At 39.8% G+C, this 27,590-nt stretch overlaps 2 protein-coding genes across 9 annotated transcripts in view; one reads left to right on the forward strand and one right to left on the reverse strand.

Annotated features, from left to right (window-relative positions):
* The first annotated feature begins 4,108 nt into the window (after nucleotides 1–4,108).
* Nucleotides 4,109–27,590, forward strand: part of MALSU1 (mitochondrial assembly of ribosomal large subunit 1) — a 72,441-nt gene continuing 48,959 nt past the window's right edge. For 3 of the 7 annotated variants that reach the window (XR_011503478.1, XR_011503480.1, XR_011503479.1), the window contains exons 1-6: nucleotides 4,347–4,632; nucleotides 5,876–6,054; nucleotides 10,801–10,882; nucleotides 12,516–12,688; nucleotides 13,331–13,390; nucleotides 15,921–15,987. Coding sequence is in view for 3 of the 7 variants with exons in the window: in XM_014830568.3 (XP_014686054.1) it covers nucleotides 4,377–4,632; nucleotides 5,876–6,054; nucleotides 10,801–10,882; nucleotides 12,516–12,703 (705 nt within the window). In the remaining 4 variants the exon portion in view is untranslated. Of the gene's footprint in view, nucleotides 4,633–5,875; nucleotides 6,055–10,800; nucleotides 10,883–12,515; nucleotides 13,060–13,330; nucleotides 13,587–15,920; nucleotides 15,988–21,572; nucleotides 21,815–27,590 lie in introns of those variants that run through there. The other 4 variants (XR_011503481.1, XM_070510340.1, XM_044765888.2 and 1 more) reach the window with 4 other exon arrangements.
* IGF2BP3 (insulin like growth factor 2 mRNA binding protein 3) overlaps nucleotides 14,882–27,590 on the reverse strand; it is a 136,956-nt gene continuing 124,247 nt past the window's right edge. Inside the window, exons 11-15 of one of the 2 annotated variants that reach the window (XM_014830566.3) lie at nucleotides 22,628–22,744; nucleotides 19,424–19,498; nucleotides 16,681–16,812; nucleotides 15,865–15,978; nucleotides 14,882–15,578 (exon numbers count right to left, since the gene is read on the reverse strand). In XM_014830566.3, the coding sequence (XP_014686052.1) occupies nucleotides 15,480–15,578; nucleotides 15,865–15,978; nucleotides 16,681–16,812; nucleotides 19,424–19,498; nucleotides 22,628–22,744 (537 nt within the window). In that variant the 3' untranslated portion in view covers nucleotides 14,882–15,479. Of the gene's footprint in view, nucleotides 15,579–15,864; nucleotides 15,979–16,625; nucleotides 16,813–19,423; nucleotides 19,499–22,627; nucleotides 22,745–27,590 lie in introns of both variants that reach the window. The other variant, XR_011503474.1, reaches the window with a different exon arrangement.

Below are 27,590 nucleotides of genomic sequence, written 5' to 3' on the forward strand. Positions count from 1 at the left end.
GAGATAAGAACAGAACAGCCTGGGCCAGAGAAGGACCCAGGGGCTAAATTAAAGAAAGGCTGAGGGGCCGCCCCATGGCTCAGCAGTTAAGTGCCCACATTCCACTTCGCTGGCCTGGGGTTTGCTGGTTCAGATCCCAGGTGCAGACATGGCACCGCTTGGCAAGCCATGCTGTGGCAGGCGTCCCACATATAAAGTAGAGAAAGATGGGCACAGATGTTAGCTCAGGGCTAACATTCCTCAAAAAAGAAAAGAAAGGCTGAGAGAGCTTCTCTGATGTACCCGCACTTGACCATGGTCACTTAACACCACGTCTGACATATAATTGTTTAGTAAATGAAGATTAAATTCATAGAACTTGGGGACTAGGACTTTTATCATGTCCAACCTTTGCTTTACTTCATGGATGAATTTTTTAAGCATCTGTGTGGACCATGAACCCTCTTTTGGTTGCAAAGGATCCTCGAATCCACATATGCACCAAACATTGTCTTTGCACAGAATAAACATGTCTCCCACAGCAAATGGATGTAGATGCTATTGCAACTCAATATAATTTTATTCAAAAGTGCTGCTTAGCTCACAGCAGCTTTTTGTCACACGTGTGCTCGAAGACTGATATTTAAAGAGCTACAGGTTTTAAAACAAAAATTCATCATAATTAATAAGTTTAGGACCACTACTCTCCAGCCTCAGCTACCCTTCCTGACCTCACAGGGCAGCTCATTCCACTGCTGAGCAGCTGTCGCTGTTGGTGAACATTCCTGCCTCGTTTAAGTTTCATCCTCTCTCCCGGATTTCCACTCAGTTTGTGCAGTTTCTGTCCTCAGGAGTCTTTGCAGAGGGAAAGGCTAGGATTAACACTACCTCTCTTATAAATCTAGTTATTTATAGATACTGCAAGTTTGCATATTTCTATTTAAAAATTTTTTTGTCCTCCTCTTTATACATCTCCTAATTGGAAGGGGAGCTAATCCTTTTAAAGAGAAGACTGAGCAACAGGGACTCATTATTTTATAAACGTAGGGCTAAGGCACTGTCTCTTCACCCCATGCTCTCCATGAAGCAGGGGCTCCGCATTGCACACCTGCTCAGATGTTTTGTGTTGGTTCGTCTGGCATGCCCTTCATGCTGTAAGGACAGGGAGTCCAACCTGGAGTGGGCGCTGAGGCCTGTACCAAGAGGAACACCGAACCCATGGTTTGAGGGCATCCCACAGCACCACCAGTGGCCGTTCACTAGGAGACTCCTCTATGGGAAGCCCTTCCTCCACCATTTTTCCAGTAAGCCTCTTTATTGGGCCCAAGTGCAGGCTCAGATTCCCACCACTTGCCTTGGGCAGCTTTGTTTCCTCAGATTTCAGAGCCGTTGCTTGCTCTGAAGCTGGGCCTCCGAGCACCCGAGTTGTTCCCTGGGATTAGTGGGCGCTGGCACGCAGCCAGACAGGCCCTTGTTCCTTGCGCAGCCTACAGGAATTGGTAGGGACCTGAAGGCCTACAGCCCTGCTTGTACTCATCTTCACAATGAGTAGTGTACTTCTCCTCACACTGATGTATATAGGTGCAGTTTGCATACAATTTGCATGTTCTCGGTCATTCTGAGGAGACTTGAGATTCACTCCACCCCCAAGGACCCTCACCAAGGTTCAAGCCAACAAACATTCCAGTGCCAGGTGCTGGGCTAGGGAAGGGAGAGGAAAGGTGAATAAAACATAGTGCCTGCCTGCAAGGAGCTCCCAGACAGGAGAGATAATGACTAGAGTATAAATGTCATCAATACGACATATTTGTATTTGAAAGAGTCCAAAATGCTGTGTGGCACAGCAGCAATTCTTCTGGGGAGAGAGTGGGAGAAGCCTCTGCGAGGAGGTAATATTTGAAGAGACCTGGGTCTTAAGGCAGAAGAAAGGACAGTGGGCTACAGAACCCCACATTGCCCAATTTCAGGGGATCCCTTTCACATTGGACTCTGGAGGAATGGCAACCCCTAAAGTGATGCAACTTGGAGGTGCTGTGGGGTGACGTTCCAGGCCAGGGGAATACCATGGTGAAGGTATCAACACTCTGAGAGGGCAATGGGTTTTTTACTTCCACATGTATCCCAGCCTGTGAAATGTTTTGTCCTCAGAGCTGACAAAGTTTAATGAGATACACAATTGCTAACTACCCCTGCTTCAGGCCAGCACCCAATCCAGAGCTGTCCTTACCTCCTGTGGGCTTTCTTCAGACTCATTCGGCACAAACACAAGCCCTATTCAAAGCCCCTCCTAGCCCCTCTTGGGGAGATGCTCCTCTGTCCTCCATGGTGTGCAGTCTCCCTTGATGCAGCAAGTTAACAAGTCTAACTTGGACTGCCTGTGTGTTCCTAGTGGTCTTTTTTGGGTAGGCTTTATCAGAACTGCTGGGTTCAAGGCATTTCTTCCCCATGAGGCCAACTTATACAGAGATAATATACCAATTTCCGTGTGATTACTATGTGCCAAGAACTGTGGTGTTTCATTTATATTTTGTATTTTATTCCATTTTTCAAGACAACTCTATGAAGAAGGCATCATCATTCCCATTTTACAGATGAGGAAACTAAGGCTCAGAGAGATTAAGTAACTTCAGTAGCACACTGCTAGTAAATAGAAGAGTTGGAATTAAATCCAAGTCTTTTCCAATGGGTTATCTATCCAGTCAAACACGGTAAATGTTAAAGACGCTTATGAACAAAGGGATGAGGGGTTTCTGAAGGACCTTCTGAAAAAGTAGGGGGAGCTATCTTAATGTTTAAGGTAGGTCTCACAGAGTGAGTCTGAGTTTGACAGGTGAAAAGGTGGAAGAATGGCACTCTAAAAAAATGGAATAGCATGTGCAAAGCTTGGCATTGAAAGGTTATGGTGTATTCGGAAAACAGCAAAAAGCAGATGAGGCTAAAATAATTCTAGCTGGCAGCATAGAAGCATGGAGAATGGAAACAGGAGAGGTGAATTGCAGACAGGAGAGTGAGGTACAAGGCTGTCTCAGAAATTAGGCAAGAGCTCGTGAGGGCTGGGACTACAGAAGGAACAGTGGGAATGAACATAAGAAGCTGAATTCAAAAGATATTTTGCAGGTAGCATAAGCAGGATTTGAGAATGGATTAGTTGCTGCAGGCAGACCCTGGAGTGAACCCAGTCCAGAGTTTAGGAGATTTGAAGGGATGATGATCCATTAAATGAGATGGCAAAAACAGGTGGTAAAACAGGTTTGGGAGGTCCAGAGAAAAGGTGGGAACATGGAGCTGATGGCAAAAGCTGGGAGAAACACTAAATCCATGCCTATGGGGAAACGGAAGTGAAGAGGATGAGACTTAACTTTATCTGTAATTCTTTACTCTTCTTACTTCAAAAATAACTTGAAGCACTTGTAAACATCTGGGGTGGTACACACAGGTGCTTATATCAGTTTCTGTAGTTTTTACTTTCCCCAAAATTAGCGCTTGGAGTTAAAAGAAATTACCTACTAAGCCTTTGAAGTACCTACTATGCGCTTGGCACTGTTCCAGGCATTTGGGATATTTGCCCCCTTCTACTGGCCTCTTCCTTTAGAAGTTACCAGGCCTGGAGTTCAGAAACGGCCTCTGATTCCAGCTTGGTCACGCGAAAGTCGCTTTTCCTACCTGGGTCTCCTTCAGCTCTCAAATCTCACGGTTTAACACTACAACTGCACCTAAGCATTCCTTCCTCTCAGAGGTGGTCCCCACATCGCAGCCCATTGGCATCAGTAACTCCGCACGGCGAGTGTTCATGAAGGGTCTGACCTATTAAGAACGTTTTCCTAATGGTCCTTAACATCTCAGCCTCCCACATCACCCTAGCCCAGAGTCATAGATTGTCCTTATGGGATTTCAAATTTGCAAGGAATCTTGATCATTTTTTTGATAATGGGCGACGGGCAGAAAATTTCAGTCCTAATTCCAGTCTAATGAACAGCCACAATTTCTGTACATTCAATACCAACTCTTTTAGGCGCTGTGGCGAGAACAGTTACAAACAAAACAAAACAAGAATTTCCGCCTTCAGGCAAAGTACATCCAGAGTAGCGAGACAGATCCAAGAAAAAAGACAAGGACGACGCAGTGCGTCACTATGACGTAGTACGAAGCAAGGTGGGCAGTCAGATACTAGTCCTCTGACTCCCACAAAACCTAATCCCGAGAGAGCCCTTCCGGGTCACACTCGCCCCAGCCAGGCTTCAGATTCGGCTCAGGGCCCCGGCTTCAGGCCCTGGCCCCGCCCACACCCTGATGTCATTTTCCCGGGCGGCGCCGCATTGACCTGGCCAATCGAAAGCCGCAGAACCTGCTCGGGCTCCGTTAAGCCCCGCCCCGTGAGTCGACGCGCGGCGACGGCGATGGGGCCGGGCCGCTGCATGGCGCGGCGGCTCGGGCCGCTGCTGTGGGGTAGGGCCCTTTCTCCGGGAGCAGGGCCCGCGGCAAGCGTGGGGCCTCGACTTCGGCCGCTGGCCATGGGGCGACTGCTGGCGGGCCCGGCGCTCGGCCGAGTCTGCCTGATCTCCGACCGTGCTCGCGGCCTGCACGGGGGGCCCGGCCTGGAGGAGCTCCGGGAGCGGGCAGCCGGCGAGGGTCGCCCCGAGTCAGGCACAGCAGGTACGGGCGTGAGGGAGGGCGGCGGCGGCCCCCTCGGGGCGGCCGGGTCCCAGCTGAGGAGGCTCTGAGGCCCCCTCTCAGCATTGCTCTTGGAGTCACAAAACTACAGCCCCGGAGCTGGAAGGGACTTCCGAGGTAGTTGGCGCCAACTTTGCCATTTCACAGTGAAGAAGCTGAGGCCCAGAGATGAGCTGACTTCAAAACCCCAGGCGTCCGGACGGTCACACCGACCCCTTGGCATCACAACCTCACTGTCCTCATCCCCCTTCACACTCTTCTTAGGGTCCCGAGAAATGGACTTGAGAGTGTCGGGTCGTGAGGATTCTGAGGAAGAGCCGGGGGCTGGGGGCTACGGGGACGCGTAGGAAGCGCTAATAGGAGATGGGGCCATTTTAGGTCCTCTAATTAGTGTAAGTTTTTAGAAACTTGAGAGATGGTAAATATCGCATCTGTGAAAGGGTAGATATGAGAGAGCGAGGTCTTAGTGGACTTAGCCACTAGGGCCTTGGGAGTCAGCTTTAGCACTTAAGAGATCTGTAAATTTACAGGCTCTAATAATAATCCAAGGTGAACAGAATATCTAAATCTCTACAGAAAAAAAATTGTTTTCACAGATAACAGTTGTTACATAACGCAAATGGCTTTTAAGAAAAACTTGAGGGTTCAAAATGAGTATCGCTGTTAAAATTTTAGCTCTGTTGGTTGATTTGGGGGCACACTTACTCTGCTAGGCCTCTTTCTTTATCTCTCCCGTGAAAGGTTGTGGACCACATACTACCTAAGAGCCCTTCCAGCTCACAGTTCTAATTCTGTAACTCTTTATGGCTGGGATTCAATTTAATATACTCCGGGATATCACCACCTCCCCAACTCGTGCTACTGTTTTTCTTTCTTTGTATGGCAGTTCTGTGTTTGAGGTGTTTGCTCATTTTCTTAAGTACTAGTGAACAGAAAGTCGTTTGTTGCTGATGTGTGGTTCTTGCATGTGGTAATAGGAAGGGTTGTGTGGTGGCTTTATGTAACCTGAACACCCTTCCCATAAAAGTTGAGCAGTGCTATATGAAACCAGTGCCCAGGTTCAGCTTCCAGAAGGCCTGAGGGCCCTGCCATCTTTCACAGCATTTTAGATCTTAACACTCTCATGGAGGAGCAGTTTCACTGTCAGCTGCCCACATTTCTGGGTGCATACAGTGTCTGTCTTCTGCTTGGCCACCTGACACAAGCAAATCTTTGTGCATTTCAGATCATACTGGTCCCAAGTTTGACATCGATATGCTGGTTTCACTTCTGAGGCAAGAAAATGCAAGAGACATTTGTGTGATCAAGGTTCCTCCAGAAATGAAATATACAGATTACTTTGTGATTGGTAGTGGAACTTCCACCCGACACTTACATGCCATGGCCTACTACATTGTGAAAATGGTAGGATGCTTTCTTTTCTCTTTGGAACTGTTAACAGAATGGAATAGTATCAGCGCATCAGGCTGAGGATCAACACTTAAAAAGTAAACCCATCGTATGAGATTATAAAAGAAGCCCCCATTTTCAGAATTTGTGTGAGTGTTTTATGTTCTTTGATAGTGAAAGTTATGCGGACAAGTATCTAGCACCAGTGAGTCAGGATATTTCTAATTCTTGTCTCTTGTGACCACAAGGAAAAAATATTTAAAAAATAACCTGAAGGAGGCTAGAAGACAGTATAACCCAGAGGGATTTCTAGAGCAGCACTGTCCAGTGTGGTAGCCATTAGCCACATGTGGCTGTTTAATTAAATTAAAATTCAGAATTCATTTCTTCAGTTGTACTATGCACATTTTAGGTGTTCAGTGGCTACACGTGGCTAGTGGCTACCATATTGGACAGCACAACTGTAAAACATTTCCCTAACTGCAAAAAGTTCTATGGGGCGGTGCTGGCCTAGGTCAAATGTTTGAGTGTGTCCAGTGTTCCCAAGCACTGTGCTGGGTATTGGGAAGATAACAATGGAAAAGATTTAGTCCTTGCCTTCCGAATTCACCAGTCTAGTTAAAGAGAAGGCAGTTCATTTTCCAACAGGACTGAATATGAATCAGAAGGAAGAAAATGTACTTGGAAGCCTTTAGCTGATTCTGATACTACTGTGCCAGGGGAACATACCTCTCACCTTGTTGAAAATTGACGATAGAGGGGACAGATAAGACCAAAAGAATAGCTGGGATTGCCTAGAGAAGGGTGGTAAATTAAGCAGGGGGCTGAAAACAGAACCCTGGTGCAACACGGCAGAGCAAAGGAAGATTCCAAAAAGGAGAGTGGTTGGAGAGACAGAAAGAGAACCAAGAGGGCATGGAGAGGAGTTGTAAGACAGGGTCCCAGGGTCTCTGTCAGATGGAATAGTGAGTGGGACAGAGTAAGATGAAGACTTAGGAGTGACCATTGCACTTGGAGATGTAAAAAGAATGATGGGTTTTTCAGAGAAGTTTATGTGGAAGAGGAAGGGCGAGGGAAGAGTAATTACTTTTACAAAAATTTTAGATGAGCAAGGAGAAAAATACAAGGTCAAGACAGATTTGTTGTTTGTGGTAAAATAAACGGAATGTAAAACTTAACATTTTAACCATTTTTAAGGGTACAGTTAAGTGGCATTAGTTACATTCATGTTGTTGTGCAAGCATTACAACCATCCATCTCCAGAATGTTTTTCATCTTGCCAAACTGAAACTCTGTACACATTAAACAATAACTTCCCATTCTGCCTTCTCCCCGAGCCCCTGGCAACCACCATTCTGCTTTTTGTCTCTATGAATTTGACTGCTTTAAGTACCTCATATGAGTGGAACCCTATCATATTTGTCCTTTTGTGAGTGACTTATTTCACTTAGCATGTTTTCAGGGTTCATCCATGTTGTAGCATGTGTCAGAATGTCTTTCTTTTTAAGGCTGAATATTTATTTTATTGTATGTATGTTCCACATTTTATGTATTCATCCTTTGATGGACATTTGGGTTCCTTTCACCTTCTGATTATTGTGAATAATGCTGCTATAAACATGAATGTAGAAATATCTGTACATGTCCCTACTTTTAATTTCAGAAGCGAAATTGCCAGATCATGGTAATTCTTTTCCATAATGGCTGCACCTCTTTACATTCCCACCAGCAGTGCACAAGGGTTCCAGTTTCTCCACGTCTTTGCCAACACTTATTTTCTGGTTTGTTGATAATAGTAATCCTAATGGGAGTGAAGTGATATCTTGTGGTTTTTGATTTGCATTTTCCTAATGTTAGTGATGTTGAACATCTTTTCACGTGCTTATTGGCCATTTGTATATCTTTGGAGAAATGACTTTTCAAGTTCTTTGCCCATGTTTTAATCAGATTGTTTTTTGTTGTGAAGTTGTAGGAGTTCTCTATATATTTTGAGTATTAACCCCAAAGCAAGTATGTTATTTGCAAATATTTTCTCTCATTCTGTAGGTTGCCTTTTTACTCTGTTGAGTGTCCTTTGATGCACAAAAGATTTTAATTTTGATAAAGTCCAGTATATCTGTTTTGTTGTTGTTGCCTGTGCCTTTGGTGTCATATCCAAGAAATCATTGCCAAATCCATTGTCATGAAGCTTTTTCACTGTTTTCTCCTAAGAGTTTTATAGTTTTAGTCTTACATTTAGGTCTTTCTTTGATGCATTTTGAGTTTTTATAGATGTGTAAGGTAAAGGTCCATCTTCATTCTCTTGCATGTAGGTATCTAGTTTTCCTAGCACTATTTGTTGAAAACTCTGCCCTTTCCCCAGTGAATGGACTTTGCACCTTTGTTGAAAATCATTTGACTCTATGGGCTCTTTACTTTATTTATTATTGATCTGTATGTCTCTTTTGATCACTATTTTGATTATTGTAGCTTTTTTAGTAAGCTTTGAAATTTTACTACAGTTTGAGAGCTGCAACTGTAGTCTTCCTTTTCAAGATTGTTTTTGGCTATTTGGAGTCTCTTTAGATTACATATAAAATTTAGGATGGATTTTTCTATTTCTGCAAAAAAAATGTCATTGGGATTTTGATAGCAATTGCATTGAATCTGTAGCTAGCTTTCGGTAGGGTGGTTTTTGGTTTTTTGCAGGTTTTTGTAGTCTTTTTTTTTTTTGCTGAGGAAGATTGGTCCTAAGCTAACATCTGTGCCAGTCTTCCTCCATTTTGTATGTGGGATGCCGCCACAGCATGGCTTTATGAGTGGTGTGTAGGTCTGAGCCTGGGATCTGAACCCACGAACTTCAGATTGCTGAAGCGGAGCATGTGAACTTAACCACTAGGCCACTGGCCAGCCACTATGGGAGTATTGACATCTTAACAATATTAAGTCTTCCAAACTATGAATACAGGGTGTCTTTCTATTTATCGGCGTCATCTTTAATTTCTTTAGCAATGTTTTATAATGTTCAGTGTACAAGTCTTTTGCCTCTGTGGTTTATTTCTTATTTTATTTTTTTGATTCTATTGTAAATGGAATTGTTTTCTTAATTTCCTTTTCACGTTGCTCATTGTTAGTGTATAGAAACACGACTAGTTTTTGCATGTTGATTTTATATTTTACAACTTGGCTGAATTCATTTATTATAACAGTTTTTTTGTGTGTGGAATCTTTAGGGTTTTCTACATATAAGATCCTATTGTCTGTGAACAGAGATAATTTTATTTCTTCCATTCTAATTTGGTAACCATTTTTTTCTTGCTCTAATTGCTCTGGCTAGAACTTCCAGTACTATGTTGAATAGAAGTGGTGAAAGTGGGCATTCTTGTCTTGTTCCTGATCTAAGAGGAAAAACTTTCATTCTTTTGCCATTGAGTATTATAGCTGTGGGCTTTTCATATATGGTCTTTATTATCTTGAGGTGGGAGTGTTTTTATCATGAATGCTTGTTGAATTTTGTCCATTTCATGTAGGTTATCCAATTTGTTAGCATGCAGTTTTTTATAGTACTCTAATAAGTTCTTTTAATCTAAGTTGATATCCCCTTGCTTGTTTCTGATTTTAGTTATTTGGTCTTCTATTTTTTTCTTATTCAGTCTAGCTAAAGATTTGTCTATTTCATTGATCTTTTTAAAGACCCAAATCTTGGTTTCATTGAATTTTGTCTCTTTTATTTTTCTCTGCTTATTGTTTCCTTCCTTCTGCTAGCTTTAATTTGTTCTTCATTTGCTAGTTCTTTAAGGTATAAATTTTGGTTGTTGATTTGGGAACTTCTTTTTTCATGTAAGCATCTATGGCTCTTGATTTCCCTCTTAGCACTGCTTTCATGGCTTCCCTAAGTTTTGGTAGGTTGTGTTTTAATTTCATTTGTTTCAAGATATTTTCTAATTTCCTTTATGATTTCTTCTTTGACTCATTGGTTTTTTTTACGTGTTTGTCTAATTTCCACATATTTGTGACCTTCTGGTTTTCCTTCTGTTGATTTCTAGTTTCATTGTGATCAGAAAATATACTTTATATGATTTGTCTTTCTGAATTTATTAAGACTTATTTTGTGGCCTAACATATGATCTGTCCTGGAGCATGTTCCATGTGCACTTGAGAAAAACGTATATTCTGCTGTTGTTGAGTGGAATGTTCTGTTAATGTCTGTTAGGTCCAATTAGTCTTACCCTTTTATCATTATATAATGTCCTTTGTCTCTTGTACTGATTTTTCACTTAGTCTGTTTTGTCTGATATTAGTGTATTTGTTGCTTTAGACAATTCATGGGATCTGTTTGGGAACAGAGACATGAAATAAAATTCCATTAGCATTGTCATTAAGGTAGATGAGATGGAATCAATAGAACTGAGATCTAGCTTTAAAACAGGAAGGCAGCATCTACCTTCCCTGAGAGTAAAGGGGAGCTGGGATGGACAGAAGGGATGATACAGGTGAAGACCAGATGTTGAGTGAGCTTAGGCCTCAGAAACGCCTTGGTGAAGGTCTAGGGTGGCTCTGTCAGAAGGGTTTGGCGGGATGCAGGAGAGAAGTGTAGGAGGAGGTGGGTAGGATTTGGGGGGGGGGAAGTTTCCCTATGTTATTAATTATGAGTCTAAGTATAACTATGAGGAATGAGTAAGCTAGTTCCCAAATTAAGACCAAGAGAAATACATCTATTTCCTCAGAGCAGAGACTCCCCCCATCTCCTCTCCCTTTAATGTGTAACCTGGCTTTTTTCAGTACAAATACCTGAAATGTAAAAGTGAGCCTCATGTTAAGATCGAAGGGAAGGACACTGATGACTGGCTCTGTGTGGACTTTGGTAAGTTATTTTGACACATTTTACAGATAAATATTTGGTATAATGCTAATCTTGAACTACTTTCACTTGCAAAAGGAATGGGATCAAATTGCTGAGTTTTTCCATGTAAAATTTTTGAAATTTAAAGCAAGTTTTATTTAGTTATAACCCAGGTGGTCTTATTCACATGTGAAATCCTCACCTAACTTGGTATGTATATTACTAGCCATACAAGTCAGAAAGCTGGAGGAGAACAGAATGGATAACGTGTAGAGATGGGAGAGATCTCTTGGTGGTGGTAGAAGGCTTGGGGTACATGTAACCTTGGCCTTAAATAACTCAGATGAAGTGAAGATGAAGCGCATTCCAGGCACAGGGAAGGACAAGAGCAGAGGACTGGAATTTTGAAAAGACCTAACAAATTTAAATATTAATGTATGGTTTCAAACTATTTCCCCACAAGATATTACAAAAGGAAAAACAGTAACTGAAGAACTGTGAAGTGTCTGAGATTTTATCTTACTTGTAAGCTAATGAGTTAGCTGGCCAGTTCATGGATATTGGTAAAAGACTCAAGGCTGTTCCTGGGTTAGAGATGAAGGACAGTTATTCACAGCAATAGCAGTAGGCAGCAGCAGCAGTTGTGCACCAGGTTCCCTGAGCCCGTTTCTATAGAGCAACACAGGGCCAGGTGACACCTGCATACAGTTCTAAGAGAAGAAGCCTGAGATTAGGATGTCCACATCTTTTATAATGGGCGGGAAGTAGGCCTGTGTTTGCTCTGGTGGAAGACACTTTTTCTGCTAAGGCTGTAAGTCAGGGCTTCTCGGCTTTGTCACTATTAACATTTTGGACCAGATAATTCTGATGGGGGTGGGAGGAATATCCTTTGCATTGTAGAATGTTTGAATGAAGAGCCCTTCACCTCTGCATCCCCCAATTGTGAAAATCAAAAATGTCTCTGATTGAGGGGCTGGCCCCATGGCTGAGTGGTTAAGTCTGCGTGCTCTGCTTCAGTTGCCTTGAGTTCATCGGTTCGGATCCTGGGTGGGGACCTACGCACCTCTCATCAGGCCATAGTGTGGTGGCATCCCACATAGAGGAACTAGAATGACCTACAACTAGGATGTACAACTGTGGGCTGGGGCTTTGGGGAGGAAAAAAAAAAAAAAAAGATTCACAACAGATATTAGCTGCGGGCCAATCTGCTCACCAAAAAGAGTCTCTGATTGAGAACCACTGCCGTAAGCAAACCTGCCCTTTGCTCTGGAGGGAGGTAGTATCTCTTTCTGTGACTCTTTGCCATACAGACATCCTTGAAGATAGTCCAGAACAAAAGGCAGTCAGTGCTTTGCTCACAGGATATTTAGAAATGTGATACCTATGGAGAACTGTCTTCCAAGAGAAACCTGACAGACCCCCACCTTTAGTCACTTGGATAAAGTTAACATCACCAGTAATGTTACATATTGACATCGTGTTCCTCTTGTATGATGCACTGAGAAAACTGTGGTATTTTTGCAGGATGGGGTCCATAATTTGCATTTCTAACAAGTTCCAAGGTGATCTGGGGTTCATACTTTGAGAACCACTGCTCTAATTGTTACAGAGATTTGTGAGATCATTCATTGTAACTCTTATCTGTCCTTGATAGGCAGCATGGTGATTCATTTGATGCTTCCAGAAACCAGAGAAACCTATGAATTAGAGAAATTATGGACCCTACGTTCTTACGATGACCAGTTAGCTCAGATAGCACCTGAGACATTACCTGAAGACTTCATTCTTGGAATAGAAGATGACACTTCATCCCTGACTCCAGTGGAGGTCAAATGTGAATAAAATGATATGAACTGCTTTAGTCATTTCAGATTTGGATTGAGTCACTTCTTAAAAATAATAGCTTCTAAACCCTGCCTCGTTCATTAGATTGTTGTCAAAACAAGTCTTAATCTCTGGGCACTCATGCTGACATGTGGAATTTGTAGGTAAATGAGCTAATTCTCACACCAAGGATCAGTACATTCAAGCTAATCTTTATTCCTGAGATCCCAGCAGGATTCAGGGATCCTCGGAGTTAGCACTGACCTCTGTGCTTAACTCAGGCTCTCTGCTCAGAGTTTAATTTTGTTTAAATCTTATTCTGTAGAATGGAATAGCCAAAAATTTTTTATAAAATAAAGCAAAAAATATAACCACCCCACTGGTCCTCTATTACTTAAAACCTCTAGTTCTTAGTTCATATGCAACAGTGTCACCAAGGTTCACAGTAAGTACCATGGAATGGAGAAGATAATTTACTAGTAGATATTGGTGCTTACCTTGAGACTGACATAGTATTACTAAAAATCTGTTCAAGTTTACAGTTTGACTAAATTCAGAACATTCACATTTATTTGAAAAACCAGAAATAAAACGTACTACACATCACACTGCACCTAATGATGAAAACCTTTATTCTGCATCAAGGTATCTGGAAAATGAAGCTGCATTTGGGGCACATTACAGATGAGGAATGATCCATATGCGGTGAGTACAAAACTCAATTACAGAATTATTTCCTAGCTATTACCAGATACTCCATAACCAATGCTTAATTGAAAGGAAAACATGATTTGCCATACTAAAAGGCTAGAAGTGAAATATGACAGTTTAAACCAGGAGATATAAATGTAGCACCTATCTGTATAAAAAACCACAAAACACAAATATTGGAAAAATCAAATACTAAGAAAGAGTTCTGGCCTTAAGTGCATCTCACCTGTCCAACCAGAAAGCCAGTCCATGATTTTTTTTTTTAGCAATTCATTGTATGAAAAAAAATTATGAATGTTAGATGAATTCAGTGACAAAAAGGGCACTTTTTGGCTACAACTACAAAATAAACTGGTTTTCGGAAAACATTTAGGAAAACATTTCAAGTCATTTTCAGAATATCTAATTGAGATGGTGATCTTCAGAAAAATTAGTCCATGTAGAAATTCATCTTGAAATACGAATGAGGCAAAATGATTTTTTTTAAAGGGTTATTATATATGCCCTTTAGATCAGTGTACTATGATGACTGTGATCACTTAATGAACAAAAGAAACACAAACAATTTTGAGAGCAGCATGGCCGTGGAGACCACCCACACCCACACCCACATAACTGTACATCCCGGGCTTTGTCATCAAGCTAAGGAATGGGCAGATGAGTTCAGTATCCAAGGTCAAATGTTCTATCACAGTCATTCAAATTATATTCCAAAAATTATTTTCTTGTACTGCCTACCTTTTGACTTATTTTCAAATAACTGGTTGCACAGAATATAGAATCCTGCTACATTTTATGTGATATTTTAAGATGGCCTTTCATTTCTCTTACCATTGTTTTAAAAATCTTCAAAATAGCTTAGTGAGGCTCATGACAGTGCCTGGCACATGAAGATGTAGCCTCTTATTGCCTTTAGACACTGCCACACCATCTGACTGCCCCCTTGGTCTTCACAAAGCACTTCTTTTGTGGTCTGCTCAAAGCATAGACCATCTGGTCTGAAGTGTATTGGCAAACTAAGCCTCTTATAAGACAAGCTGAAGCTTGCTTTTTGCCAGTCAGTTTAAAGTCCACAGGGGCTGCATCTCTTCACTGATGTACTTTCTTTAGGTAGTGATAGTCAAAAGCACAAAGCATTTATGCATTCAATCACATAAACAAAAAACTGAAGTCTCCTGAAACCATTTAAACTAGCCGTTCCCAAACCTCCTGCAACCACTTTGCTCTGTTAGTACCATCAAAAACCTCTACCATAAATGAAAAAATGGTATTGCTGCTCTCCAAATATAGGCACTGCTCCATATCATTGAACATTTATTGGATTTGCAAACTAATAACTGTGTCAAAAGCCTCAAAAAACCTGAAATGAATTTTCCAGCTTTACTGTTACCAGCCAGAAGTAAAATTTTTTCTGTTATTTGCCTGTTAGCTAATTAAATTTATTTTTAAAAAACTGTTGGACTTTTATCTTTATAAAGTATATAAAATTTTCAAAAAAAATTTTTTTGCTTTCATTGCATTTCTGAATACCTGAGGTAGTTGAGTAAAAAATGCACATTTAATACCCCTGCCACCACCGTTCAGCACTTCCCTTAGGTTATTCATGTTAGTGTTAGATAATAAAACCGAGAATAGTTTTTCTATGCTAATAGCTTAACATTTAAGTTCCTGTAATAATTCTATTCTGATCCAATATTACTATTGGACTTAGGAACAGTCTATTTTTATTTGATGAATTTAGTGAATGCATCATTAAGCCAATTTCTGGCATTATGGGGGAATATTAAGAAAAATTAGAATATTTGTTACATTGAGAATACAACAAAAGGGAAGTGCAGAGCTTCTCTCCTTCCCTCCCTCCCCCCCTTATTTTTTTTAAAGCTGGGTGTCATACATTTCAGAGAGCATAAAGTATACATTCTCACAGAGACAGGAGTTCAAAAGTTGCCTGGTCCTCAGAAACAACTGGCTAGGTCAAAACTTGTGCATGTGGTTCTGGATGGGGGTTCAGCGCCCGTCTGTTGGTTAAGCAATCTGTCTTTGGTTTGGCATCTGCCTCTGTGGGGGGCCGTTTCCTGAGCCTTTACTTCCGTCTTGACTGAGGTGGTCCACTTTGCAGAGCTTTCTGCTGTTGGTGCTGCTTTACCTGAGTCAGAATTTCCTGAATTTTTCTCTGGGCAACCTGCAGAAGAAGAGAGCTTTGAAATTTCTACCTGATCAAAAGTTACTTAAAGTTATTTTACTCTTCCATTTCAACAACTTCAAATAGAAATTTACTTGAAGATTAAGGATACATACTAATTAGTTTGCTAATAGACTCTCTGAAATCACCTGCTAAAAGGGGGATTAAAAGTGTTAAGCACCAGACAATCTTAAATATTTATATGGGGTGGAGGGACCCATGGGAGAATTGCTTCCATTTGAGAAAGAAGTGAAAGAGCTTGCTCATCACATTAGAGCCCACTTGCCTGGCAAGCATAGAAGTGACCAGTTATTTTAACAACCACTTGGTCATTCTCATCAGGCGTCTGGTCACGGGGGACAACTACTTCTGCGCTTGACAAATTCTGGAGCTCATTCACCTGAAAAAGGTAAATACAAATCACGATAAGTTTTGTTTTTTTTTTAATTACCATTTCCTGAGCACTTACTGTGTGCCAAACACTAGCTGTGGCTTTACAAATTTCATCTAATCCACTAATAATTCTATCAGGTTATTAGTATTATATCCATTCCAAGGTGATTAAAACTAAGGCTTAGCCAAAGAAATTGACTTGCCCAAAGTTGTACAAGTGAATGGCAGAACTAGAATCAAACCCTGTAAGTCTGATTCCAAAGTGTACACTCTCAGTCACTCCAAAATTGTAAATAGCTTTGAAAACAACTTAGCAATTACATGTGTTATAGAGTAACTGGAAATCATTCGCTTTTTTCAGTTATAAAGGTAAATGAAATTTTTAAAAATTTTCTATGTCATTAAGTGTCTGAGCGATAAAAATTAAAAGCTGAAGTTATATCAACAGAAAAATGCTAAATGCCCCTTATAAATACGAGACAGTCCTCTCACACAAAGTGGTCTGAAAGAAAGGCATTAGTGGCCTTCACCACTAGTGGCTGACACCAACACTCAGACAAGAGGAACAAAAGGCAGCGTTCTCCAAACCTTGGCCCAGATGGTCCTGCTTTTTATAAATTAGCCAAAATTCAGGGACTTGGAACTCCTAAGTACCTTTCAACGCTTTCCCTTTCATACCACTGTGCACAGGTTTTGCTGAAGTACTTGCCGTTTTGCCTCCTTTTCCAATAACTCTGCCAGCAGCAAAGGATGGCACTCTGATATGAGCTTCAAGTTTCACCTCTTCTTTAGGACTAACGAAGTTTTCTTCTTTAATTTTTCCATAAATTCTTCCCTGAGCCTACAGATGAGAACATATCCTATCAATGTCATTCATGTAGGAAACACAAAAGGTCCATTAACTTTAAAGATGGCCCAAATCCACCGGAATAGCCGTTTACAGTGATACATCTGCATTTGATAGACTGTTGACGATCACACAAGAGACGGAGAAATTAGGAAGCCCTTGAAAAGGCTGATAATAACTACACATCACAGAGGAGGCAACTGAATGACTGATGAAAGAAGAATAAACCATATTCTCCTGACAAAAATAGTTAAAGGCAATTAGTAGTCAGCCTAACTAAAAATAAATTTTTGTGGGCAAATAGCCATTTGCTCTCCAGTCCTAAAAGGTGAAACCTCTCCTGCTGGCAATAAGAAAGTAATTACATTTTTCTTGAGCAAGAAACTAGGGAAGAACTACAGAGCCAGCTGTGTCAGGCTCCTAAGAACCAAGTTTATGTCTAAATGGCTAGTGAGAAACCTGCTGAGATGAATTTTCTATTTAAACACGTTTCTTCATCTTAGCCAAGTGATTTCTACTTTGAATAATAAAGCTACAAAATCAAGTTAACCTACACTTGTGATATTTATAGTTACCACATCCTGTCACATACTGTGTACAACTAGAAGTTATACATTAGAAACCTCTCCTATTATGTACAACCATCAATTGGCTGTGGTATACACCAAAGGAAAAAGAAGTCAGAGTTGGTTTAATCCGACAAGCTGCCAGGGCAAATCACAAAACCAAAAGTATTAAACACATTTTCATTGGTACAGAAATGATAAGCTCATTCTAGGGGATTACAGAAAAAACAAAGTCCATTTTGGTACTCTCTATTGCATTCATCCTCAGAGTCTCAGGCCACAGATGTAGCAATTGAACAAAGGACACTAGGGATAGACACCATCCTCCAAAACAGAAGCTCTTGAATTCAGAAGAGAACATGGGTTAGGAAGTTTACTGTTCCTTAGATCTCTAAAATAAAATAATTCATTTGTGGTTATCACTGATTACATAAATGAGATGTAAGCATTATAGCTTAAATGTTCCATTTAAGATAACTGTACAACATTGGAGGATACAGGGAAACAAACTGAATTTCCCAGCATATAAGCATTATAGGAGTTGCAAGACAGTAATTCTATTTATCAAATACTAAGAGCTCAGCACCAAGAAACATGCAATAATTGATGTTTGTATCTATCTGTTGTGATTTCAAACTAAAAGTGACTGACCCTGTAGGTTCGGGATAGGAAACAATTTTCAACATTTCTGACTTATGATTTGAACTGCCTGGACCACAAGACTGGTGTGAGGGAGTAAATTTTTTCACCTGAGTTTGAGCCTAGCCAACTGCACCCACATCTCAAAGCACCTCCTTTTGTTTCCTGTTCTTCCTGTAAATGAAGTGGAAAAAAAACTTTGGATTTTTAGTGAAAAATGGCCCATAGGAAATAGAGATGAAAGAAAGTGATTAAGAAGCGGGGAGGAGGGGATAGGTAGGCACTATTACTAGCCACATTTTAGAGCTAAGAGAACTAAGGCTTAAGCTTAAAGAGTTGTCCTATTACACAGCTGCTAAGTGGTAGGAACAAGACATGGGTTTTGGATAAATTAGCTTCATCCCAATTCAGTAGCTGCTTTTACCTATGGCAAACAAGACACCTGTACAAAGTTTTATGGGAGAAATCATATGCTCAAAAGTATGTCTTATTTGTGAACTTGAGGATTTGGCAGAGTCTTAGTTGGATCTACCCAGAGTCTGCTGAACCACCACCACCACCACATTTATATTGTGCTTCCTATGTGTCAGGCACTGTTTTAAGCACTTTATGGATTTTTTTAAACCTTATAACCTCCTTTAAACCTTGTAGGTGCTCCTAACGCCATTTTACAGATAAGGAACTAGCCAGAGAGGGGCTAAGTAACTTGCCAAGGTCACACAGCTAGTAAAATAGTAGAGCTAGGATTTGAACCAGCAGCCTGGCTGCCACGTCTCTGCTCTTCATCACTGCTGTACCACCTCTCAGTAGACAATGTGAGGCAGCCCAGCCCCAAAAGCCCCACACCCCAATAAACATGAGCAGTGGTTCATACCATTACAGATGCCACAAGCCTGCCTGCCATTTATTCCTCTAAAATTCAAAGGATTAGAGTGATTTGTGGAGAGACTATAGACAAGGGCTAAGAGAGTTAATCCAAGGGTGAGACGAAAAGGGGGCATTGTATTTCAAGGTTAAGGCTTTTCAGGGACAAGAGGAAAAATTTGGGAACAAGTTTTCCAAGGCATATTAACCAGATGGGTTTATAAATTTCATTCTTAAGGTCTCACCTGCACATGTGATAATGAGGTGTTGAGCACATTCTCCTTTGGGAGATAGGTAAACCCAACAACCAATGCAGAACTCTCAAAATCAAAGACTTTTGGTTAATTTTTGAAATGCAACTTTGGGTATGTTTTTGCTCTGTTCTTAGTCTTATGAATTTCCATTGAGAGATTCTTTCTCCTGAGTATTAGATATATTTAAGGGAGAAGCTAGGTTATGGAGTTTCTGAAAAGGTGGCATTAACATTTGCCACATCTGTTCATTTGTTACCTGTCCATAGACTCTAGAGCACATACCTTGAACTGAGCCTCTGGTGGCCCGGTGATAATCACCATCCTCACTTTAGCATCTGGTGCTTCAGCTGGAGCGATCTGTAACAGATCCATCAAGGGGTTATGACACTTTCAGGTGCCACTGATAGAAATGTTACACAAACCAGCCTGACATCTGCACATGAATTACTGAAATGTAGAATGAAAGCCTTCTGGAAGGAAGTTATGCAGAGGCAATGATTAATGTGGGTTCACTACTTATGGCCTCTGCCATATACAGTGTACTTACACTGTGCTTGGCCCTAATGTAAAAGCCCACATGCAGTCTCTCAGCTAATTCTCACTACATCCTCATGAGGTATTGCCTCTACTTTACAAATGTTCCGGGAAGCTGAAGGCTGGGAAGCTGAGTTACCTGGCCCATGATCACACAGCTAATAGAGCTCAGGGGAGAGCTGGGTCTGTCTCCACTGCCTATGTTCCTAATCCCTATGCAGTGGTGCTCAAGTGTAGTTTTTGGCCCAAATGCATCAGAAACTCCTCAGGCTTCCTGTATGTGCAAGAAACTGCTAAGTTCACAAATCTAAGACAACTGGTAAATTCCCCTAAAGTATGCTCGTTGGAGTAACGTATGAGATAAACATTAATTTGGCAGAAGAAAAGTAAACTCAGACTTTTCTATTTTTGTACAGTATATGAAATCACACAAAAAGCCTGGGCTGGGGAAATGTGGCCGAGACTATTGAAGGGAGAGACCACCACTATTCCCTCAGTGTCGTGGTGAGAAAGGATTTTGGGACCTGGCTGGTAGTTGTTGTTTTAAAAGAAAAAAGTTCGCTAGGTATTTATTGTACAAGCAGCAATTCTGATTATTTTAAAAATATATTATTACTATGTAATAGGAAGCAAAAAAGAAAAAAAAACTACCCCAAATTCTGCCACTCAATATGATTGCTGTCAATTCCTTATATAGTCTACTAGGCCTTTCCCTACGTGTTTACACTCAGAAGAAGGTTGTTACTTTTCATGGAGTTAGCTTTATTTTAAGGGAGGGAGAAAGTAGAACATTTCTGTCACCTAGAGCCAAATTCTTACTATTCCTACTTTATGCAGGGTCCTGACTAATTTTGAGTCTATAAAATAAGCAAATAATTACTTCCTTTTAGTCCTAGCTCTTAGGGTTATTCACAAGGAAACCCCTAGAAAGAAGATATTGTTCTTCATTTTCTGACTAGTTTTCTTTTGTAAAAAATACCTTTGTCAGTACTACTGGTGATAGAGAGCTGGGGCTTAGGGGACTTGTACGCTGAGGTTAGGAATATATATTGCTATCATCTCTCAAAAGCTTGAAAGAAGCACCTCTCCTTTGACTCACTAACTCTACTTCTGTAGACTTACGTTAAAGAATACGTTGTGTGTAACAGTTCGGCTGAAAGAACTTTGTTCATCACTGCACTATCTGTGCAGGATGAATTAGGAACAACCTAAATGTCCAGTAAGTGAACACAAATAATCATGGTTTGGTGATACCAGATATATGCCTACTAAAGTACGTACATATATGGAAATTTACATATATGTAAATCTAGCAGTGTCAAGAGTGGTGGTGAATCTTTCAGATTATGCATATTTCAGACTTTTTGGAAACAAAAACATTTTAACCTCAAACCTCCACGAAAGCCAGAAAGAAAAAGAACCAAACATCTGAGTACTCAATTCTTTTTGTTCATGAAATGTTTATTATAGTTTTTCCAGAATCAGTCTACTGGGTTCTTTTTGCATGTGTGAGCATGTGTCAAAGATTTATTTTTAACTCATTAATCAGGAAACTAGCAGGATAGTAAAGTTGGTTCACCACTTAATCTTTTACCATGTCTTTCCCTTTATCCATTTATTTATTTTGGCTGCATTTCCTCTTCATGTATTTTCTTATCTTTTGCTATAAGAGAGCATGAGGGCTATTTCTGTGTGTTTTGCTTTTTTATTATTTACTTAGTTTATTTACATGCAGTATAATTCACTCCCTTTGTAACAAATCATAATTGTGTAACCACCACCACAAAGTAAAAACAGTTCCATCAGTCCCCAAATTTCTTATGTTGCCTCTTTGTATTCAACCCTCTCTCTACCTCCAGCTCCTAAAACCACTGATTTTTTTCCTCCATCCCTATAGTTCTGCCTTTTCCAGAACTGTCACATAAATGGGATCACAGAGTTTGTGGCCTTTTGAGTCGGACTTCTTTTAATACATGAGATTCATCCAAGTTGTTGTATGTATCCATGTAGTTTATTCCTTTTTATTACTAAGTAATATTTATTGCATAGATGGACCACAGTTTATCCATTTGCCAGTTGACAAACATTTGCCTCTTCCCGTTTTGGGATAGTTTATAAATAAAGATGCTATAAACATTTAAGTGCAATTTTTTGTCAACTCTATTCTTTTAAATAAAAATTTTTGTAAAAATTTTATAAAATATAACCAAAATAAAACCCCCAAAAGACTGATTGTTTTCCTAAAGAAAGCTGTCACTATATCAAGCCTTTGTCAACTTGTGTATTCCTTAAAACAAAAGGACCCATATATTTGATATTACATTGATTCTCAGCATATCAAAATACAGAATCTTCAGAACACACAGTTATCTATTCAGTGGACACCATTAGTTGTCCTCTGATATTTGTTACCCCACCTTCCATAATAATAAAATACTTAGCTGACCACACATGGACTACATTTCCCTGCTGGCCCACCAGCTACAGCCAGCCTCACAACGTAGTTCTGAGCAACGGAAGGTAAACAGAAATATCCTAAAGCAGCTAACAGGAAACCTCCTTCAGAGAAAGTGGTTCTTTATGTCCTCTTCTACTGGCTGGACCAGACTTGACTGTTAGAGCACTGAATTGTATCGTTTGGGACCATGAGGAACCAAGGCCATACCTGGGGAAGACGAGCTAAAAGGAATCTAGGTCCAAGGACTTGCTGGGGCAGAACCACAATACCAGCGCTGGATTACTTACCTCCAGACTACGTTTTTGGAGAGAGAATTTAACTTAGCTCGTTTAAGATACTGTTGTTTGGGGTTTTCTGTCATACCTTTTTTTTTTTTTTTAACCTCAGGATAGACTGTCACATTCAATTCAAATTTTAAAGTGGCAAGGAGACCCATGCTTCTGTAACAATCTGTATTTAAAACACTGGGAGAGCCACAGCTGGCAGAACAGTACCTTAATAGAAGCTCCTGCAAAGCGAGAAAGCTGTTTGATATGCTGCCCCTGCTTGCCGATAATGGCACCAACAGATAAAGCTGGGATAAACAGATGAACAGTCTCTGTTTCTGATTGCTGTTGGAAAAGACAGACAGAACATACATGCTTATTTGGTACAAATCAGGCTGTTATTGTTGGCATTGGGACGGGGGCATCCTCATACGGTAGGAGTAATAGGATAGTTTCAGGAAAAACCACCACAGGAAGTTGAAATGAGTTTACCTGACAGATCGAGAAGATCTCATATTCATCCTGAAACCATCTGCATTTAAAATGTCACTTCTCTACACAATTTCCTTAAACTTTAGAATGTCACCGAGTTACAGATTTAAAAGATATGTAAATGTTATAAAGTTTAAATGTACTAGAATAGAGAGACAAGATTATGTCTAAAATTAAGCAAGATCCCCCATCACTGTATCCAAGGTAGAGTCTTAATTTTTTTTAAGATTTTATTTTTTCCTTTTTCTCCCCAAAGCCCCCCCGGTACATAGTTGTGTATTCTTTGTTGTTCTTCGTTGTGGGTTCTTCTAGTTGTGGCATGTGGGACGCTGCCTCAGCGTGGTCTGATGAGCAGTGCCATGTCCGCGCCCAGGATTCGAACTAACGAAACACGGGGCCGCCTGCAGCGGAGTGCGCAAACTTAACCACTCAGCCACGGGGCCAGCCCCCCAAGGTAGATTCTTAACAAGTAAATGAAGCAAACATGACAGCATCCAAAGATACCAACTCCACACTTTATCCATGTAGTTTTTGCTTCTTAAACACACAGCTAGTGAACTATTCTCAGAGGGAAAACCTCCTGAATCTCATTATGTATGAGTAAATCATGTAAAACCTTACCGCTACCATTCAATACGTATCATGCCCAAGCATAGGACAGGATTAGAAGACAACTAATTCACTTTAGTGGTAAAATTCCCTAAGATTCTTTGCCATATAATTCTTTATTCCTTCCATTTCTGCCTTCCCGTTGCACTTTACACATGGACAAATTGGGAAACGTTCTGAAGGCTAACTCTAAAAGGTTTTCCATAGATGGTTTTTCTCTGTATACTTCATTCTTCCTCATCTTCCCACTTCAAGCTAGTTGTTCCCTTCCTGAGACTCTCTTCCAAGAGTGCTTCCTGCAGGGCTAAAGGACAACACTCAAGGGAAGAGTTCACAGTGACTGGATTCCTACAAAGGCCAATTCAAGGTTCAAGGATGTTACTGTTGAGCCAAAGGTTCTAAAATGCAGAAGTGGTACACATGTTCAGGAAGTTAACACTTTGTTTACCTTCTAACAATAAAAAAAACATGCTTCCAAGGATAAGTTAATTCTAAGAAATTTATTTCAAGAAATATTTTTAAAATATTATTTTTTAAGACAATTTTAGGTTCACAGCAAAATTGAGAGGAAGGTACAGAGATTTCCCATGTATGCCAAGAAATATCTTAAGATGAGCCACAACTGAATAAATGAAGTAAAGCAAAATATGCCTTTGTTAAAAAAAAAGTACACTTAGCAAACTAAGATTCTAGAGATGTTAGAAGATACCTTGCAATAAAATGTACGCATGAACTATACTTGCTAAGAAACACGTCATAGAACGCTCTCTTGAAACTTCTTATATTCCTATTATGTAGGATACTATAAATCTCGTTCCCAAGAGCTCAAGTTAATCCATCACTACTGTAATATGTACACATACAGCCATAAAACAGCTGCAACCTAATTTCTAACTTTTTAATCTAAACTCTTCCCAGATTCTTTTAAAAGTCTCAAACAAAAACATGCCAACAGTTTTGCTTTCAAGCATCTCAGAAACTAGGGAAGCCTTTAGAATTTGATCATTTTAATCAGTTTTTGAAAATCTGAGTCAAAACAACAGCACTGAGCTCATTCATTTTTATTGGGTGTGGAAACAAATTTTGTGTCACTTAATGATGGTCCACCCAAATGACGTCGCCACTCAAAATTTGCTTTACCACACAAAAATTGCTAGTGGCATTAACAGCTCCATCTTCTCCCTGGTAAGCCCAGAGGGAGGGCAGAGAACAGGCCCTTTGACTCAGCAGTTCTAAGTTTATGCAGCAGAGGTATTTGTACAAGGGCACAAAAACTTTTGTACAAAGATTTGATTGCAGCATTACATGAATTATTTGAAACTTGGAAACTATACACACACACACACAGCAGGGATGAGGTAAATCAGCTGTGGAGTATCTATTTGAAGAATGAGGTAGGGACCTATCAATGACATGCGAAGATATCCAGTGTATTGTTAGGGTAAAAAAGCAAATCAGAACATATTATTTGTAGTATTCTCCTGTTTATTTTTTTTTGTTTTATTTAATACATTTACCCCCATGAAACATGTCTGCCTGTCCTTTTATAGTTTCCCATGTCTTCCTTTTCACTAAGTTTTTGTCATTTTTCCTGAGCATTTGGCTTGAACGAATTAATTAAAATTATATGGGCTTGACACAGCTAATATTTGGTCAGTGAAGTTTTTCTGATTGATTTGGTAATCCTAAACAAGTTTTGACATTTTCAGATTTATTGACATTGTTGTATCTTAATTTTTATCTTATCTAATATCATTTCCCTTTTCTCATTTCCATTTTTTAATTGATAAATAGGCATCAGGTTTTCCTTTTATTTAAAGAACCAGCCTAGCCCTTTTATTATTTCTAGTGTTTCTGTTTACTATTTTATTTTTTAAAAAATCTTTGCTTCAGAGGAAGGAAACTACAGACTTAAAGAAAAATTCCTACCAAATAGAGTTGACTAAACCATGTCCTGTGAAATAGCCTGATAGCCTTCTGGTAAGTCTGTGTTGAGGGATAAATGCGTGCAGTGGCTGGTTCATCCATTCGTGGGCTTCTGCTATTGCTCATCAGCATCAATGTGTGAGTTCCTCTGTGTGAGGTGCTGTGCAATACCTCATTTACACCTCCCAACTGATAGAAACTAACAATGTTCCCATTTTAAACATAAGAAACTGAGCCAGAGAGGTTATGTCACTTGCACAAGGTCATATACTGACTGGTGTTGGAGCCAGGATTCAAACCTGGTTCTCTCTCTCTCTTAAGCTGTGTTCACAAAACAAAACAAAAAAAACAACAACACTATATACCCTGCTTCCACTGGGTATGGACATGCTTTGAAATATAGAGGTGCAGAAGTTACTCTCAAGAAAAATGCCCAATATAACTCTCCTTTCAAGGTGGTGCTGCCTTCCTTGGTCACGGCAGGGATCTGCCTTCGTATGACTTTCTATTAGTCAAAAGAAATCTCTTATGTATAGTTGGCAAAAGCTTAAGGCTTTGATCATCAACATGCTAAAAAGGGCATCAGAGATAGTCCTTTAAAATTTTTCTTTATTTTGAATACAGATAACTAAAGATTAAGAATGATGTAAGGGAGGTCAAAAGGTACAAACTTCCAGTTATAAAACAAATAAGTCATGGGGATATAATGTACGACATGGTGACTACAGTTAATAATACTATATTGCATATTTGAAAGTTGCTAAGAGAGAAGATCTTAAAAGTTGTCATCACAAGGAAAAAAAATTTAACTATTTATGGTGACAGATATTAACTATAGACTTGTGATCATTTTGCAATATATGCAAATATTAAACCATTATGTCGCACACCTGAAACTGTTTTGTCAATTATACCTCAATAAAAAAAATTTACCAAAAAAGATTACTTTAATTGAATCACAAACAAAAAAATGATGCTCTACTAGAACAAGGAACTGAAATCAACAGGTTTGTTGTCTCACCTGCAGGCACCCAATTTACACATGTTTAAGATACTTTGTAACTTAAGAGTTTCAATGTTTGTTTCCACTATAAGAATAAAATAACCACATCACACAAGTTGGCAAGAAGAAACCCCACAATTCTGTCTTTACCTGACAGTTATTTTGCTGTATCTGAAGATGCTAAAGACCTTCAGAAAGTTTGGTTTCCAGTTTTTCACTAATTCATATAATACTGCAATCAAATTTTTAAACATAAATCTTTTCTAATAGATATGCCACGTCAGAGCATGAACATTTAAAATGGACAGCTATTTCCAAATTCTCATGCTAATAAATTTATCTTACAGTCAATAAACGTATTAAAGGGGGAAATCATTTTAATTTGAACCATGCCTTTCATACTTATGAAAAATAAAGCAATGTATGATTCTAGACCCTACACCTAATTTTCTACAAATGATAATCATCTAAACTCTCCTCTTCCAAGTCTCTTCCCACCATGTACCTCATATTTCCTGTAAGTGTTCAACTCCAGGAAATATTCTTGACGAAAACCACTGGATTTTTTTCTGATCATTGGATTTTGTTTCTTCAGCATCTGTATAAGTAGATGTACTATATCCTTTACAACTTGTTATTTCTTTGGTATTCTGTTTCCCAGGAAGTCGTAACACTGCAGGTCTTAATATAAGTTGTCAGGTAACACTGCAGGTCTTAATATAAGTTGTCAGGTGAATGAACTCTCTCTTTTAACTCTACGTGCATTCTTAGAACAAACATACCATAAGAGATTTTTGCCTTCCCACTAAACTCTTGACTGTGGAGATTTGTGATAGGGGCCTGTCCTGCACAACTTGGCCAAATGACTTCTGTTGCTATTCATCAATGAAGAACATCAAATAGAATTATTTCATTCTTCAGAATATCCAAGTCATAAGAACACAGTGCCTCTCTTTGAAAAGCACTGTACCTCACAGCCTGCCAGTGTGTGATGCAATTACCATGTACCATTTATTCCAGAGGGACACTTTAAGACCTTTCTTATTTTAATAACTGGATATACCAACTGATATATGCTGACACTGACCATAAACTGTGCTCAATGTTAGTATCAATTTATTTTGTCATTCTGGTCCTTCTATTAAAACTATGTTAAGCTTA

This window comes from Equus asinus, chromosome 1 (assembly GCF_041296235.1).
Source record: "Equus asinus isolate D_3611 breed Donkey chromosome 1, EquAss-T2T_v2, whole genome shotgun sequence".
Classification (NCBI taxonomy): Eukaryota; Metazoa; Chordata; class Mammalia; order Perissodactyla; family Equidae; genus Equus; species Equus asinus.